Below are 13,823 nucleotides of genomic sequence, written 5' to 3' on the forward strand. Positions count from 1 at the left end.
AAAGGATTTTTGGTCTCTCTGTGATGCTTCCTGTGCAGGTACACTAAAATGAAGACAGCCACCAACATCTACATCTTCAACCTGGCTCTCGCTGACGCCCTGGTCACCAGCACGCTACCCTTCCAGAGCGTCGACTACCTGATGGGGACCTGGCCGTTCGGCGACACGCTGTGCAAGATGGTGATGTCCATCGACTACTACAACATGTTCACGTCCATCTTCACGCTCACCACCATGAGCATCGACCGCTACGTCGCCGTGTGCCACCCCGTCAAAGCGCTGGACTTCAGGACGCCTCGCAACGCCAAGATCGTCAATGTCTGCAACTGGATCCTCTCCTCGGCCATCGGGCTGCCCGTGATGTTCATGGCCTCCACTTCACCCACTAGTAAGCATGAACAAACGACCCCGGAGCATCCATTATGTTATGTGGCATAAAACCCAAACTCTTCCCCCGAACAATCACAACCATGCATGTAGGAGTTGCTCCTTTGTGTCCTATGTCCTTGTACTACATTACAGTAGAAGGGAGCGCGGAAAGCAGAAGGAAAATACACGTCTTTTTCCTTTCTATTCGTTCTCTTCCTTACAGCTTAAAAGCATATTAGTTCTCCTAACAGGATGCAGAATAACAGACAGTCCTGGAGAGTTTTTCACCGAGTAATTGCACAAAGACGTATTTAGTGGCATACGCCTGGCTACTGCCTAATGTAACTGTCTGCACAGATAAAGACCAACCTGCAAAGACAGGCCTCTCTGACAAGGTAAGTGCAGTGGTAATGAGGACAAAGCCGCCATTGAAATTGCTGAAGTGAGATTTCACTCTCTGTGGAGGGAATAGAGCAGGAAGAGGTGTCGGCTCTGTGAAACACCAGGATGCATGACGGAGGGTCCACTTTGGTGCTACACATCGTGGATAATGTTCCCAAAGTATCTCATGCGTAAACATTTTAGAAGAAGAAAAAGTATCGCAGTAAACATATTCCCCTTTATTCTTGGTTATTTGTGTGTATTTCACATTTCTTTCAAATGTAATTGCAGGGCAAATGCAGCCATTTTGCATCCAGCCTCTCCAGTCGGCTCCCCTTTAGAGATTCATTCACATTTAATTGAACTAATCAGCTTTAAACGCTGAGTTTGCAACTTTTAAAATGTTTATATATGCTGCCTTTGTTCCCTCTCTTCTCTTTACCTCCAAATACCTGTATTAGTGCAAACCAAGCATATCAGTGACGTCTCAGTGACTACTGAAAAGGCCATGCCTGCAATATCACGACATGATTCATCAGCTAATCAAGAGAAAAGCTAATCAACATGAGTTCTGTAGCTCAAATACTGTTATTACTCTTGCTGTTTCCAATCAGTGCTTTATGAGGTTGCCTTTTTTTTTTTTACAAGCTGATTAAACAAGCATATTAAACATATTTAATACATAACAGTAGATACTGAATGAGACTGAAGTGTTTACTTCTGAAATGATGTGCGCTCTAAATACAGGCACGTGTGTCTCCTCGCCTCTTCCCAGGTTCCACGATGGTTGACTGCAAGCTGAATTTCCCGCACCCTTCCTGGTACTGGGAGACACTGCTGAGGATCTGCATGTTCATCTTTGCCTTCATCATGCCCGTGCTCATCATCACCGTCTGCTATGGCCTCATGATCCTGCGGCTGAAGAGCGTGCGCATGCTGTCGGGCTCACAGGTCAGGAAAAAATCTCTTCACTTTTACCAGTATAAGACACAAAGGGCCTGATTTAATATGATCCTGTAGGACTTCTGCTGAACTGAATATAGATTGTGCATATAGCTTACACCACTCATGATATTAGCAAGTACATCACGTACCAACGGGGGCATTAGGACAAATTTACATGAGACACTCCTCTCATGACCATGTGTGTTTTCTCGCGTTAATCACGGGTTGATTGGATGGATCACAAAATAAAATGTGATTACCATGGAGTATGACATGTTGATGGGGGAAGTTTTCAACCATGTAGATTGCAAGACCTCTGAGAGGACACAATGCAGAAAATAGCCCATCATAAAGGTTGCAAATAAAAGTCGTGGAGAACCAGCTGAGGAAATAAAACTAAATCAACAGATTCTAAAGGATGAAATTGTTCAGCCTATTAAAGAATTGTGTTATCATAACCAATGCAAATGACTCCATTATAAATAACCTTGTTGATGTATACACACACACACACACACACACACACACACACACACACACACACACACACACACACACACACACACACACACAGAATATTTCATATTGATTAAGGTGAATGCATTAAATGAATAGTGTATTATATCGCGTGCCTGTTAGATAGGGACCTTTTCTTGGCTTTCTTTGGAAAGAATCTTGTGTTAAGATGCAAGGCAAGTGTAAAGTTTTTACCACATAACTAATTGATTTTTTTGGGGGGGGGGTTCAGAATAACAAAGCAACAAACAGAATAACGCCCAGAGCGTGCATGCAGATTCAACGCACTCATTGGGCTCAAGACAAAGCAATTAGTGAAAATCAATTCCAGCCTGAGGCGACTCCGTTTTAATTAACCCCTCAACACTCTCCAGACTAAATATGTGATGAAGGGAAATTAGAATGAGCAGCATCAGCGAATTCTGAACTAAATATGAAACCGTTTTAAGGTATCGATTCCTCGATGGTCGCTTAATTTTGGAAAAAAAAGAAGAAGCGAGCCGCAGCAAACCATCGCATGACTGGCAACGGTAATTTGATGTTTGGCAGTTTACAACCTGCCTCACAACCTGCGCATGTCGTTATTTAGATTTCAGTTGTGAATCAGTGCGATTATGCAATACGAGCAGTATTTCTGCCAGCTTTATCCTCTTTCCTCGTCACAGACGCTCCCATGAGCTCTCATCCCTCCGTGCACAATCGCATTAATCTCTTTGCCCTCTCCTCCTCTACCCCCACGCTTTCTACTTCCCTCCATCCCTCCTTTTCTTGCCCACCACTCTTGAGTGTATTTCACCGTCATTATCCTCTCTGCCCTGCCTCCTCATGCTTTCCTCATCTTGTGCACCCACTTATCCCTGCTATGAAACCACTCACACTTGGTTTTTTTTCTCCCTCTTTTCTCACACACAGGAGAAGGACAGGAACCTCCGCCGAATCACCCGCATGGTCCTGGTGGTGGTGGCCGTCTTCATCGTCTGCTGGACCCCGATTCACATCTTCGCCATCATCACGGCTCTGATCAACATCCCCAGCTCCACGCTGCAAACGATCACCTGGCATTTCTGCATCGCTCTGGGCTACACCAACAGGTAAGATCCCGTCTCATATCATACAGGCAAGAGTTAGGTTGGGAGGTTTAGCTGATTTCTCCTGGAATCTGTGTTAAAGAACTTTGCTCTGTTTCTGCCCCCTGGCAGTAGTCTGAACCCAGTCCTTTACGGCTACCTGGACGAGAACTTCAAGCGTTGTTTCCGCGAGTTCTGCACCCCGAGTCCTTCGGTCCTGGAGATGCAGAACTCATCCAGGACCGGAGTCACCAGCCGCAAGCCCCCCCAGCGTGAACACATCAGCGCAAACACAGGGGAAAGGTCGAATCAGCAGGTAGCCGCTCACTCTGCACACATATGCCAGCCTTGGCGAATGAGGAAATTATTCCTAATAGGATATCTGTACGGTCAATGTAAAGCGTCAATCAGCTGGAGCCATCATCTAACTATGCTGTGGCAACCCTCGACTAAAAAAGAGAAGCAAGAAAACACATTTTTACGTTATTTTCGGCTGTTTAGCGATGAACACACTGATGCTTTCCAACAATAAAAATGTTCCGACCACATCTTGGTCTTGTACGCTTCACGTTGATGTCAGAACTGATCACAAATCAGTTCTGACATCAACGATCGAATTGGTCCTTAAAAAAAAAAAAAAAAACACCACCGATTACTGAATCACAAAACACAAATGGACAGATGCTGACTGACAGGCTCAAGGCACATTCTACATACTACTCATACAGACACCCATGACAAATATTACGCTATTTTACAAAACTGAACACGCTCAAAATTCAAGCCCCCTGTGAGTTATACAAAGAAATCAGGAACATGTTTGGAGACATCTTCCTTCACGGGACTTTAGGTGAAGGCAGGACAAACCCACATGTACATAGGTTGACTATCCAAACACAGAACGGTGCCCCCCAGAACGCAGCTTCTCATATTTCCATACTTACCTTTGAGGCGGGCGTGACCACTCCCTCACTGTGCAGCCTCTTTTTATAAAATCCGAAACATCTTTACTAGTTTTCCAGTCAGCTACTTCTACTTGCCTACAATTGTTAGAATGGTACTATTGAAAACATACAGACCCGTTTCTCTAAATATGAACCTTTTGATTCGTTCATTGTGGATAAATTGATGCAGTCTTACCTGTGTCACACATATTAAAAGTGCCACAGGGAAGGTTTGAGGACCACAGTGAGTATTTCCTCAGTCTGAACCTTCAAACAGTTGTAATCCGTCTGTCTTGAAGCACTGCCGCTGATTCCAGATGGCGTCGACACAAACAATTGTTTGTTTCTCTCTTCTCTCTTTCGCAGGTATGACTAGCCTTGGAGGGGTCATCGGTGGACTCCCGCTGTTGTGGCGGTATGGCCAACGATGATCTCAACTCGGAAATCACACAGGTCACTACAGGGCTCTGACCAACAAACAAACGCACACACACACACACACACACACACACACACACACACACACACACACACACACACACACACACACACACACACACACACACACACTCACACAGACAGTATGTTGAGACCCAGATTGGAATTATCTAATTCAAGGAGGAAGTAAAACTCTCACTCTCATCATTTAATTTATTTGCAGTATATTTTCCATTTGTGTTTTATTACTTTGTCATATAGTTTCATTGTTAATAAGTTACATGTTCATCTACCGTTTTCTCATCAAATCAAATTCTTTTGTTGGGAATGACTACTAGAGACTTTAAGTTCAACATGGATTTCAAATCTGGGCCTCGACTTATACGTAGGCACACCAAACTAACAAATCAAGTACATGACTGAGGCTCAATAACAGGGATCCATCTTGGCAATGTGTCGTAAGCCTAACTGCAGCAATGCATCATGTCAGGCTATTAACCTGACAAACAAGTGTAACCAACCACAAGGCTGTGTGAGACTTTTCCAGTCGCTGAAGTGGGTTTCAAAATGAGACTGGCTCGAATTAATATAATCAAGATTGTCATTACAACAGTGCCATAGCCTCCGCACTAATTTGTAGCTATAATGTTAATCTGTTTATTGCTATTGGCACATCCATTAGTGTTATTCATATTACAAAACCAACTTTACAGTCCACATTATATTGTACAGCAAACATGGTCGGATCTATAAAAGCCTCATGGGTTCAAGCCTCCTGTCCTAACACTCAGTATCACTTATTAAAACAAATCAATGAATCGTGTTTGTACAGTTCGTACAACTGGACAACAACGGTAATGGGCATTTTGTGCCTACATGATAGGGGACAGTGAAGGTTGTGGGAAATGTGTATTTATGGGGTCACATTGAAGTGTGGGAGCTGAACCAGTTTTATGAGGGGTGCTGAAAGGCTCTGAGGCACTCTCGCCACATGAAGACATCACTCGACAGGCGGTGTCATTCAAAATCATTTACAGCTCCAACTGTGCTCCTTGTTCGACCTCCATACCAATTCAGGAGGGGTTGTCCCTGACATTATTTACACCTCATTAACACCATTCACCATCGGCTGAGCTGAGCAACAGCACGCCGCCTTTGGCCCCTTCAGGATAATGGACTGTGCTGATGCACACCTGAACTTTCTGTACCCCTTCAGCCTCTCCTCTTGACCGTGGAGCTTTGAGTATCCTCGCTCTGATAACTCCATCCAACATCTGAATGTACAAAAAGTAAATAATTTGCGTTTTCTAAAAGTGGCTCCTTGTCCAAAACTGTGTGTGTGACCTGAACCAGCAAAGAAGACGCATCAGCCTGTTTGCGCAGCGCACAGAGAGTGCTTTTGCAACGTATAGTGCAAACATACTGTTTTACAAGCATAGGACCCTCTGCAGCTTTATAGCCGTTTGGAGCAGAGATGGGTTTGAATGGAGTCACTTTCCATTAAGGAGCTTAACAAGTGAGCCAAGCAGGATTGTACATCTGTTGTGATCTTTAGAATTGCTTGTGCTTACATTGTGTGCCGTTTGCTCTACTTGATGATTGCCTTTTCCAGTAGCTCTATGCTGGCTATATATGTACCGTGATTTTTTCTAAAGAGCTGTATAAATGAACATGATTGTATTAATCTCCCATGTAAAATACTGTAAGTACTCTGTCGCTTCCTTTTTTTTACAACTGTGAAATCTTTGTGCTCGTCAATATAAATTCTGTCCCGATAAATCTGCCTTGCTCTCTGTAAAGGTGTGTAAAAGAGAAAACACTGTGTAAAATCTTAAGTTGTGAATATGAAAATGCATATAAACTTTCAATTTGTACATTCCTTCATTCGTTGAATTTTTGACAGGACACTGACGTATGACGTTGTCACTCTGTGTATTTAACCGGGCCACTTCTGGTGTCGCTGCTGTCCATTTTCAAATAATATATTGCAGATTATTACTCTTTTCAGCCTTTATTTCAGTCTTTCAGTCTGAAATTTAGGCTTCTCCTACCAGCAAGTCATGAACTGCCACATGCTGTATTCCATGCACTGCATGGGCAAAATGTGCAACATGTCTCGGATCAAAACATTTTTTTAAAATGCTAAGAGGCCAAATCCCACCTGTCACAGTTAAATGACCTCCATTACAGTCTCAGTAAAAGTAAAAAGACTGACTCGGACCTAGTTTCCACTCTATAGTGCCGGTAGCTGAAGGCATGAATAGGTTGTTTCTCCAGGTTGCCATTCAGAAAAAAAGTGATGTGACTGGACCTGGTCATGTCTTTTCTGAGTAAATTTCTATTTTCTGGTAATGCTTTGTGCCATAGGTTTTTTTTTTTTTTTTTTATTAAGCCTTGACAAAATGCAAAAGCAGGAGGCTGCATTAAACCAACAAAGGTCCTCATGTAAGAGCTACGCCTTCGTTTTCAAAACAATAGATAATTGCACAGATAGAGAACTCGCCAATTTTCTATTGAAGAAAAGTAAGTCTGATCTCAGTATAGAAAGAGCTCTGGGAGTTAATAAAACCTAAAAGGATTGTTCTGCGCTGCGCTTGGCCCATTAGCCAGTCAGCTATGTAGATTTTTCTTCATTGGGGAACATGCAGAATCAATCATGCATATAGCATCATGTGTGCAGACGCAAACTCTTTCAGTTATTTAGGTAAGAGAGCGAGGGTTGTGTCCCCCAGGTTTTTGATTTAGATTCAAAGCACGTTATCTCCATGAACATGTTGTGTGGCCACAAAGTTCAAACGAAACACCCAATTTACAGTCATTTAGAAACAAAACAGGAGCCTGCAATGTCACATGGGAAGGTAATAATCGTAAATAACCTCCCAATATTGATAAACATTCATTTGAGCACCAAAACTGAAGGTCAAATGGATTTGTTTATAAGTTTACCATATTTACTATTTTTAAATGCAGATTTTCAACCACAAAGTGGTTGACAAGCATTGCAACAGAAGCAATGTTATCCTGTATTTATACATATATCTACATTGAATAGAAGGGATAGATTTGGCATAATCTGCTCAAGACTGTAAAATGTGGCATTCAGCCTCTTTGTACAAAAACAAAAAACAGTGGAAGATGTGAGCAAGAGAATCTTCCTCATGAAGGTCAAAATCATTAGAATTAATTTATTACCTTGCCACCGTGCACAGCCATCAAACTTTGATTTAATTTGCTTGTTTACACGACTAACCATGATATCTAATGTCCTGAAAATTCATTTATTGTAATCTAAAGTATGAACTATGTTTTGTTTTTGTTTGTTTTTTTCCTTTTTCTCATTTAAGAATGAAATTCTGTAATTTAATATATAACATAGTGGATAATACATGCAATGTCAATGGAATAAAATGTAATTCTGCAGCTCACTGAATGCCTTCTTTCTTGCATCAAATAAAGTATTATCGCCATTGTGATCCGTCTTTTCCTATGCGCAGGCTCATTTTCCTCTCCGGGACAGGTTTTGTTCAACAACAACAATGAGTTGTTGACAAATTCAAATCTTTCCAAAACATATTGCATTTTCGCGGAGAACATGTAACTCGATGTGAGACTGTACCTTCGCCCGTTCAATCATGTCTTGCCTTCTGCGACAATAATTCAGGGCGGAATGATGTGAAAACGTATTGCCGTGACACTTGCTGACCTCCATGTTTCAGCCTTCAGCCGCTGCATCAGCTCACTGTGTTTTTTGTCTGAGAGTCGAAGCCCCTGATGAAATATAGATTCGTCACAGCAACAAATGCACATGTGTAACATATAACTCTCCCAATCGATCAAGCTTCCCGTTCCTGGAAGCCTTTTGCAGAAACCATCATGTGCGATATAACAGGAGGCCAGACTCGGAATGGCAGGTGTTGCCTGCAGGAGCGAAAATGCCATGTCATTGGGGTTTTTTTTGTGTGAAATAAACTAAAATACTATCCAGTGCAATTGATTTTCGCACAAGGTGAAGTGAAATGCACATTTAAGAAACAGATGAATAAATTAAGTATTTCTACCTTGTCTACTGGACAATAACAATGTATGATTATGGCGGCGATATGTGAGACCCTTTAAAAATAAACCAATATAACATGTTAAAATAAACAGAATGAAACAAACAAAAATAAAAAAAACAGTCGTGAGAGGATCTCGAAGACAGGTTCATAACGTGCTATTAGTGTACTTTACGACATAAGCTTTTTTTTTTTTTTAAAGTAAATGATGCTGTATTGAGTGACTGAAAGAAGAAGTAAGTAATAATAGTGACTGAAGCTCTTGCATACTACACAACAGTACAGTCAATGTGATAAGCAGGCACTCCCGCGACTGAGACACAGGAAGAAGAGCCAAACAATCAAAACCCTGAAATCCAACACTTGTCTCAATGTGCAGCAGGGAAATCATATCACCCATTCAAATGTATTATATTTCTCAAGGAATTAGGTCTCTCCGGCTCCTCGACCCTCTTTAACTCCCCAGTGGCTGCCAGTGAAGAGGGCCTGATGGAAACTCGACTACATTTGTGAGGGTGTGTTCATGACCTTGTTTATTGTGTCGCTTTGCATTTTCTTTGGATTCTCTTGATATATACTGTAATAACTTAAGCGCGTAGTGAGATTGATTATTCAAGGTCTTTGGGAGAGATGGAAGATGCGTGCATGTTTTGTTTTTTTTCCAGGCGTGTTCCTGAAGAATATAAAATACCACTTCTGACATTCATGTGTTAACATTTTGCAATTTAATGTTAAAATTCAGCAATCTGTTATTCATTTAAGTACAAGTTGATTTCGTCTGCATATACTTTTTTTTTTTTTTTTTTTTCAGTCTTCAGAAGTGTGTCATTCTGTCCTCTCACTCAGCAAGTGACTCCTGGCTTGACATATGGTGCAACATTTTAACCAGTGTATCCAGCTGCTCCCACACTATCTTCACGCTGTCACATTGTGACTGAAAAAAGCCTGAAACTTACAGTGAAATAAGCTTCCCAACAAAAAAGAAGCAATTTACAAAGACTATCTGAAAAAATTCAGTTTTGTCTCAGTAATGCCTGGACGCTACCAACCCAGATTTCATTCAGTCTGGCTGCACATGTGATCGGTTGTGTGTATATGTGTGTGTGTGTGTGTGTGTGTGTGTGTGTGTGTGTGTGTGTGTGTGTGTGTGTGTGTGTGTGTGTGTGTGTGTGTGTGTGTGTGTGTGTGTGTGTGTGTGTGTGGGCGCAGGCATGCCCGTGCACTGTGCATGAGGTCCTGGAGTCTGCCAGGGATAACGTCATCATCACTGTCTTGGAGGTACATGGCTGTTTTCACAGCATGTATGTCTATTGCATATGCCCATAACTCTGTCTTGTCATGTACGAGGTCAGGCTGTGGAGCTGGCAGCATGATTAGTCATGTCACAACGGTTATTATCAAAAGGCGCATGGGGAAGGTAATCAACCAAACCGAAGCTAATGCACCAAATCTAAATCGAGCGACCCCGTATTTAAAAGGTCAGATCTTTCACTCCAGGACAAAATGAGAATCTGCTTGAGATATTTAAAAAAAAAGAAAGAAAAGAAAACCCTTTACACATCGTTTTATTTTGAATGTGCTTTTTCGCATCCACAGTCAAATTTATGACGCATGCAAAGGTACTCCCTGTTCATGTTTTCTCCAAGAACATCAGATATAGGAACATTACATCTCTAAATGTGAATATATTTACAATCATGCTTCTGGAATATAGACCACCGTGTACGTGTGTGTGGGACGTTTTCAATATGGCACTGTACTTCTTGGAAATGTGTTTCAGCCATCCATTCATGTTCTACACTGATTTATCAAACATAATGTTGTGGAGCGCGGGAGACAATCACAGCTGATTATAGGGGAAGGCGAAGTACACCACGCACACACACACACACACACACACACACACACACACACACACACACACACACACACACACACACACGACTCATGAATTCATCTCATATACATTTTGTGCTGTGGAAGAAAATCAGAATACCCGGTAAACATCAACACATGCACGCCTTGAAAGAAACATTTCCTTCCAACAAACAATCATTGTTCCTGTTTTTCTGATTGTACAGTTCATTGATTATTTGATACGTGAATTGTCAGAAAATGGTGAAAAAATATCTTAAAGCCTAAGCCGCTGCCTTATATGTGTTATTTTGGCCAGATCAGATGGCGTTTTACCAAGTAGGACAAAAAAACTCCAAAACAAAACAAAAAAAACCTTGAAAAACCAGAAATTGTAAAAGAAAAATTTTTAAATTCTAATTGATGCACACAGATAACTAAAAATCATCAGATTTTCTGTCAGGTGATGGATCGATTATTAGATTGAGAGATTTATATTGTGCTCATTATTGCATAATCTATAAATCTCAAAAGCAAGAAAATAGGATTGAACTCTGCATCCAAGAATTCTGATGTACTTGAGATGGTTTTATCTGCCTCGTGCTGAGCGTTGAGCTCCATTCTGACCACGCCGCGATAAAAGACCAAACGGTAGAAAGGTTATTTTTTATTTTCTATATTCGTCTACGAGGAGTCTTTGCTCGGGTCACAACCAAAGGCTCGTTTAAACCAGCTTGTAACTGATTGAAGGTACTAAGAAATGGGGACAGTAATGACTTTTGACCGCACGAAAGCGTAAATCCTTTATAAAAACCGCCCCAAACAGCAGGGGGGGCAAGAAGGAGTAAAGTATTGTGTTCAGAGCCGCGCCAAATCCGATTTAAGGCCTTGATACCCCCTCCACTCAGCCCCGTCATGAGAGAGGTAGTTTCCTCAGGCTATTTCACACTCAGACGAATGGCCAACTTCTTGCTATCATCTGACCGAGGGGAACAAGGCATTTTGCTGCTGCGGTTCGCGGCACATGAGGAGGCGCCAGATTGAATCTCGCACTGTCGTTAGAAAACAGACTGAGAGTGAGCGGAATAAACCAGCCACCTGGTTGAGCTCGAGCACATAGGAAGGGATAGAATCCAGCAGCCACTGTGATTCACATCAGCATTCTGCCTGCCAGTTCACCCGCCGTCCAGCCGAGCAGCAACACGCTGACTCGGCTTGTCAGTCAACCGACCAGCTGTCGCTCCAACAGCCCAACAGGGCCTCATTTGTCTTTACCTCTTTTCCTTGTCCTGTCTGCCTCTGGAGCCTGACGGTTGGGACAGTGCTCCTGCTCAGACGGCTGGTTTAAATCACAGGAAATATCGCTTACTCCCTTTTTTTTTTTTTTTTTTACTGGGCTATCACTCAGCAGGACCGTGGGGCACGGGAGCCCTCCAGTCAGGTAATATTCCCATCCATCCACCTGATTTCATTACCCTGTCCTCCTCCTAGTGCTTTGCTTTGCACTTCCTACCTCTGCTCGCCAACAAAGATTTGCTATCAACGTTTGATTATCATGCCTCCGTGACTGTTATTTCACAATACAAGTAACTCTACAAAACCAAACAAAAAAGAGGTAAAACCGCAGAAACCTGCAGGAAAAACAAAAACACTTGAGAAAAGACTATTTGTTGCAAATCTATACTCTCTACCGCCACGCAGCTTTGAGCCTCTCTCCCGCCTAAACAGGCGTGACCTGGTATTCCACACACGGTCAGGTAGTTACACACTCAAGGAGCTTTCTTAAGGGCTGTTCATGGGTACATTGTACACAGTACATATAATACCATCTATGATGAATCCCTGCTCCCTACATTGTTCACATTCACCAATTTCTAATGTCAAGGCTTTATAAGGGGATGTGGAGTGATACACACATTGGTTTTATTACAAGCCAGGAAAAAAAAGTCACAAAGTAACCTTTATTTATTCATTTTTTTTAACACATTTTTTTCCATGACCCAGAAAGTTCGGCACAAAGCTTAAACCCAGATTCAATACCATTCATCCACTTTGGACAATACGAGCAAAGTGACATAGATGAGGAAAACGTGCAAACTCCATACAGAAAGGTACTGCATTTTAATATTGTGGGGTGGCATCACTCATCACTGACCGCTACAGCGCTGTGCAGCGGCCATAACAGTGATGGGTTCAATTCAAATGCAAAAATAAAACAGAATGGAAAACATTACAAATACAAAGCTTAACCATGACCAATATAAGCATGGAAAGAATGGATCTGACAGAAAAACACAATATAAACAATATTTACAAAGAGGAGTTATGGAGTGTGGTGTCCACAGGAAGGAAGGATCTCCTGTGACTCTGTAATTCACTTTGCTGAGTTGAGTCTGTTGCTGAAGGAGCTCCTGCTGTTGACCCGGACATCATGGAGGGTGTGAGACACATGGTTCAGAATGGACTTCGGTTTGGACCATATTCTCCTCTCCAAGACCACAGAGTCCGCTTCCACCCGCCACGATGTCCCAGCATGCAACAGCAAAGAGGACGTCACCGTCCACCACAGACAACATAGAACACCTTCAGCATAGAGCAGCAGCAAACAATGGAGACAGCTGTGGCTCTTCTTGTAGACGGCGTCAGTGTTCCTCACCCAGTCCAAGTTCATTGTCTATGTACACTGAAATATATTTATACTCCACAATGCCCACACCGGCGCCCCCCGAATGGAAACAGGGAACACGGACACTCTGTTCCTCCTCAGGACCTGTCACATTGAGCTGCAGACAATGATCCACCGTCGCCCTGGACTCAGTCTCGTCACCCCCGCTGACACGTCCATCTCCAGTCATCAGTGACTCTCCGGAGGTGACAGGTGAAGAAGATGAAGTCCGTGACATAGAGGGAGGGAGAGAGGACGGTTCCCTGAGCGGCCCGGTGTTGCTGAACACTCTTCCTGACTGGCAGACATAGAAAAACCTGTGATTACAAGAAGTAAAGTCTCACTCAGTTAATATAACTCGTTTGTGATAAATACATGTAAACGTCAGCCAGCCATTAACTTGGCTCTTGTATTTATGCATAATTTGTCCTGTGGTATGGGGAGCCCTGCGCTTTATTTGTGTTTGTCGAAATGTGGCACCTCACTGGTTTTTCCACACAAATATTTAATTAGCACGTTATTGTGCCTGAACTTTACTCAAGAAACTGTATGTCAACAGGTGTTAAAGTCTTTTTCTAATTTCAACTCA

At 42.4% G+C, this 13,823-nt stretch overlaps 1 protein-coding gene across 1 annotated transcript in view; it reads left to right on the plus strand.

Annotated features, from left to right (window-relative positions):
• oprm1 (opioid receptor, mu 1) overlaps positions 1-4,594 on the plus strand; it is a gene marked incomplete at its 3' end in the record, with an annotated part of 35,906 nt that extends 31,312 nt beyond the window's left edge. The window contains exons 2-6 of the mRNA XM_080481003.1: positions 39-388; positions 1,526-1,701; positions 3,124-3,302; positions 3,411-3,594; positions 4,589-4,594. Of these exons, the coding sequence (XP_080337129.1) occupies positions 39-388; positions 1,526-1,701; positions 3,124-3,302; positions 3,411-3,594; positions 4,589-4,594 (895 nt within the window). The remainder of the gene's footprint in view (positions 1-38; positions 389-1,525; positions 1,702-3,123; positions 3,303-3,410; positions 3,595-4,588) is intronic.
• Between the last annotated feature and the right edge of the window lie 9,229 nt (positions 4,595-13,823).

Source organism: Lipophrys pholis (genome assembly GCF_963383615.2).
Source record: "Lipophrys pholis genome assembly, chromosome: 15".
Taxonomy (NCBI): Eukaryota; Metazoa; Chordata; class Actinopteri; order Blenniiformes; family Blenniidae; genus Lipophrys; species Lipophrys pholis.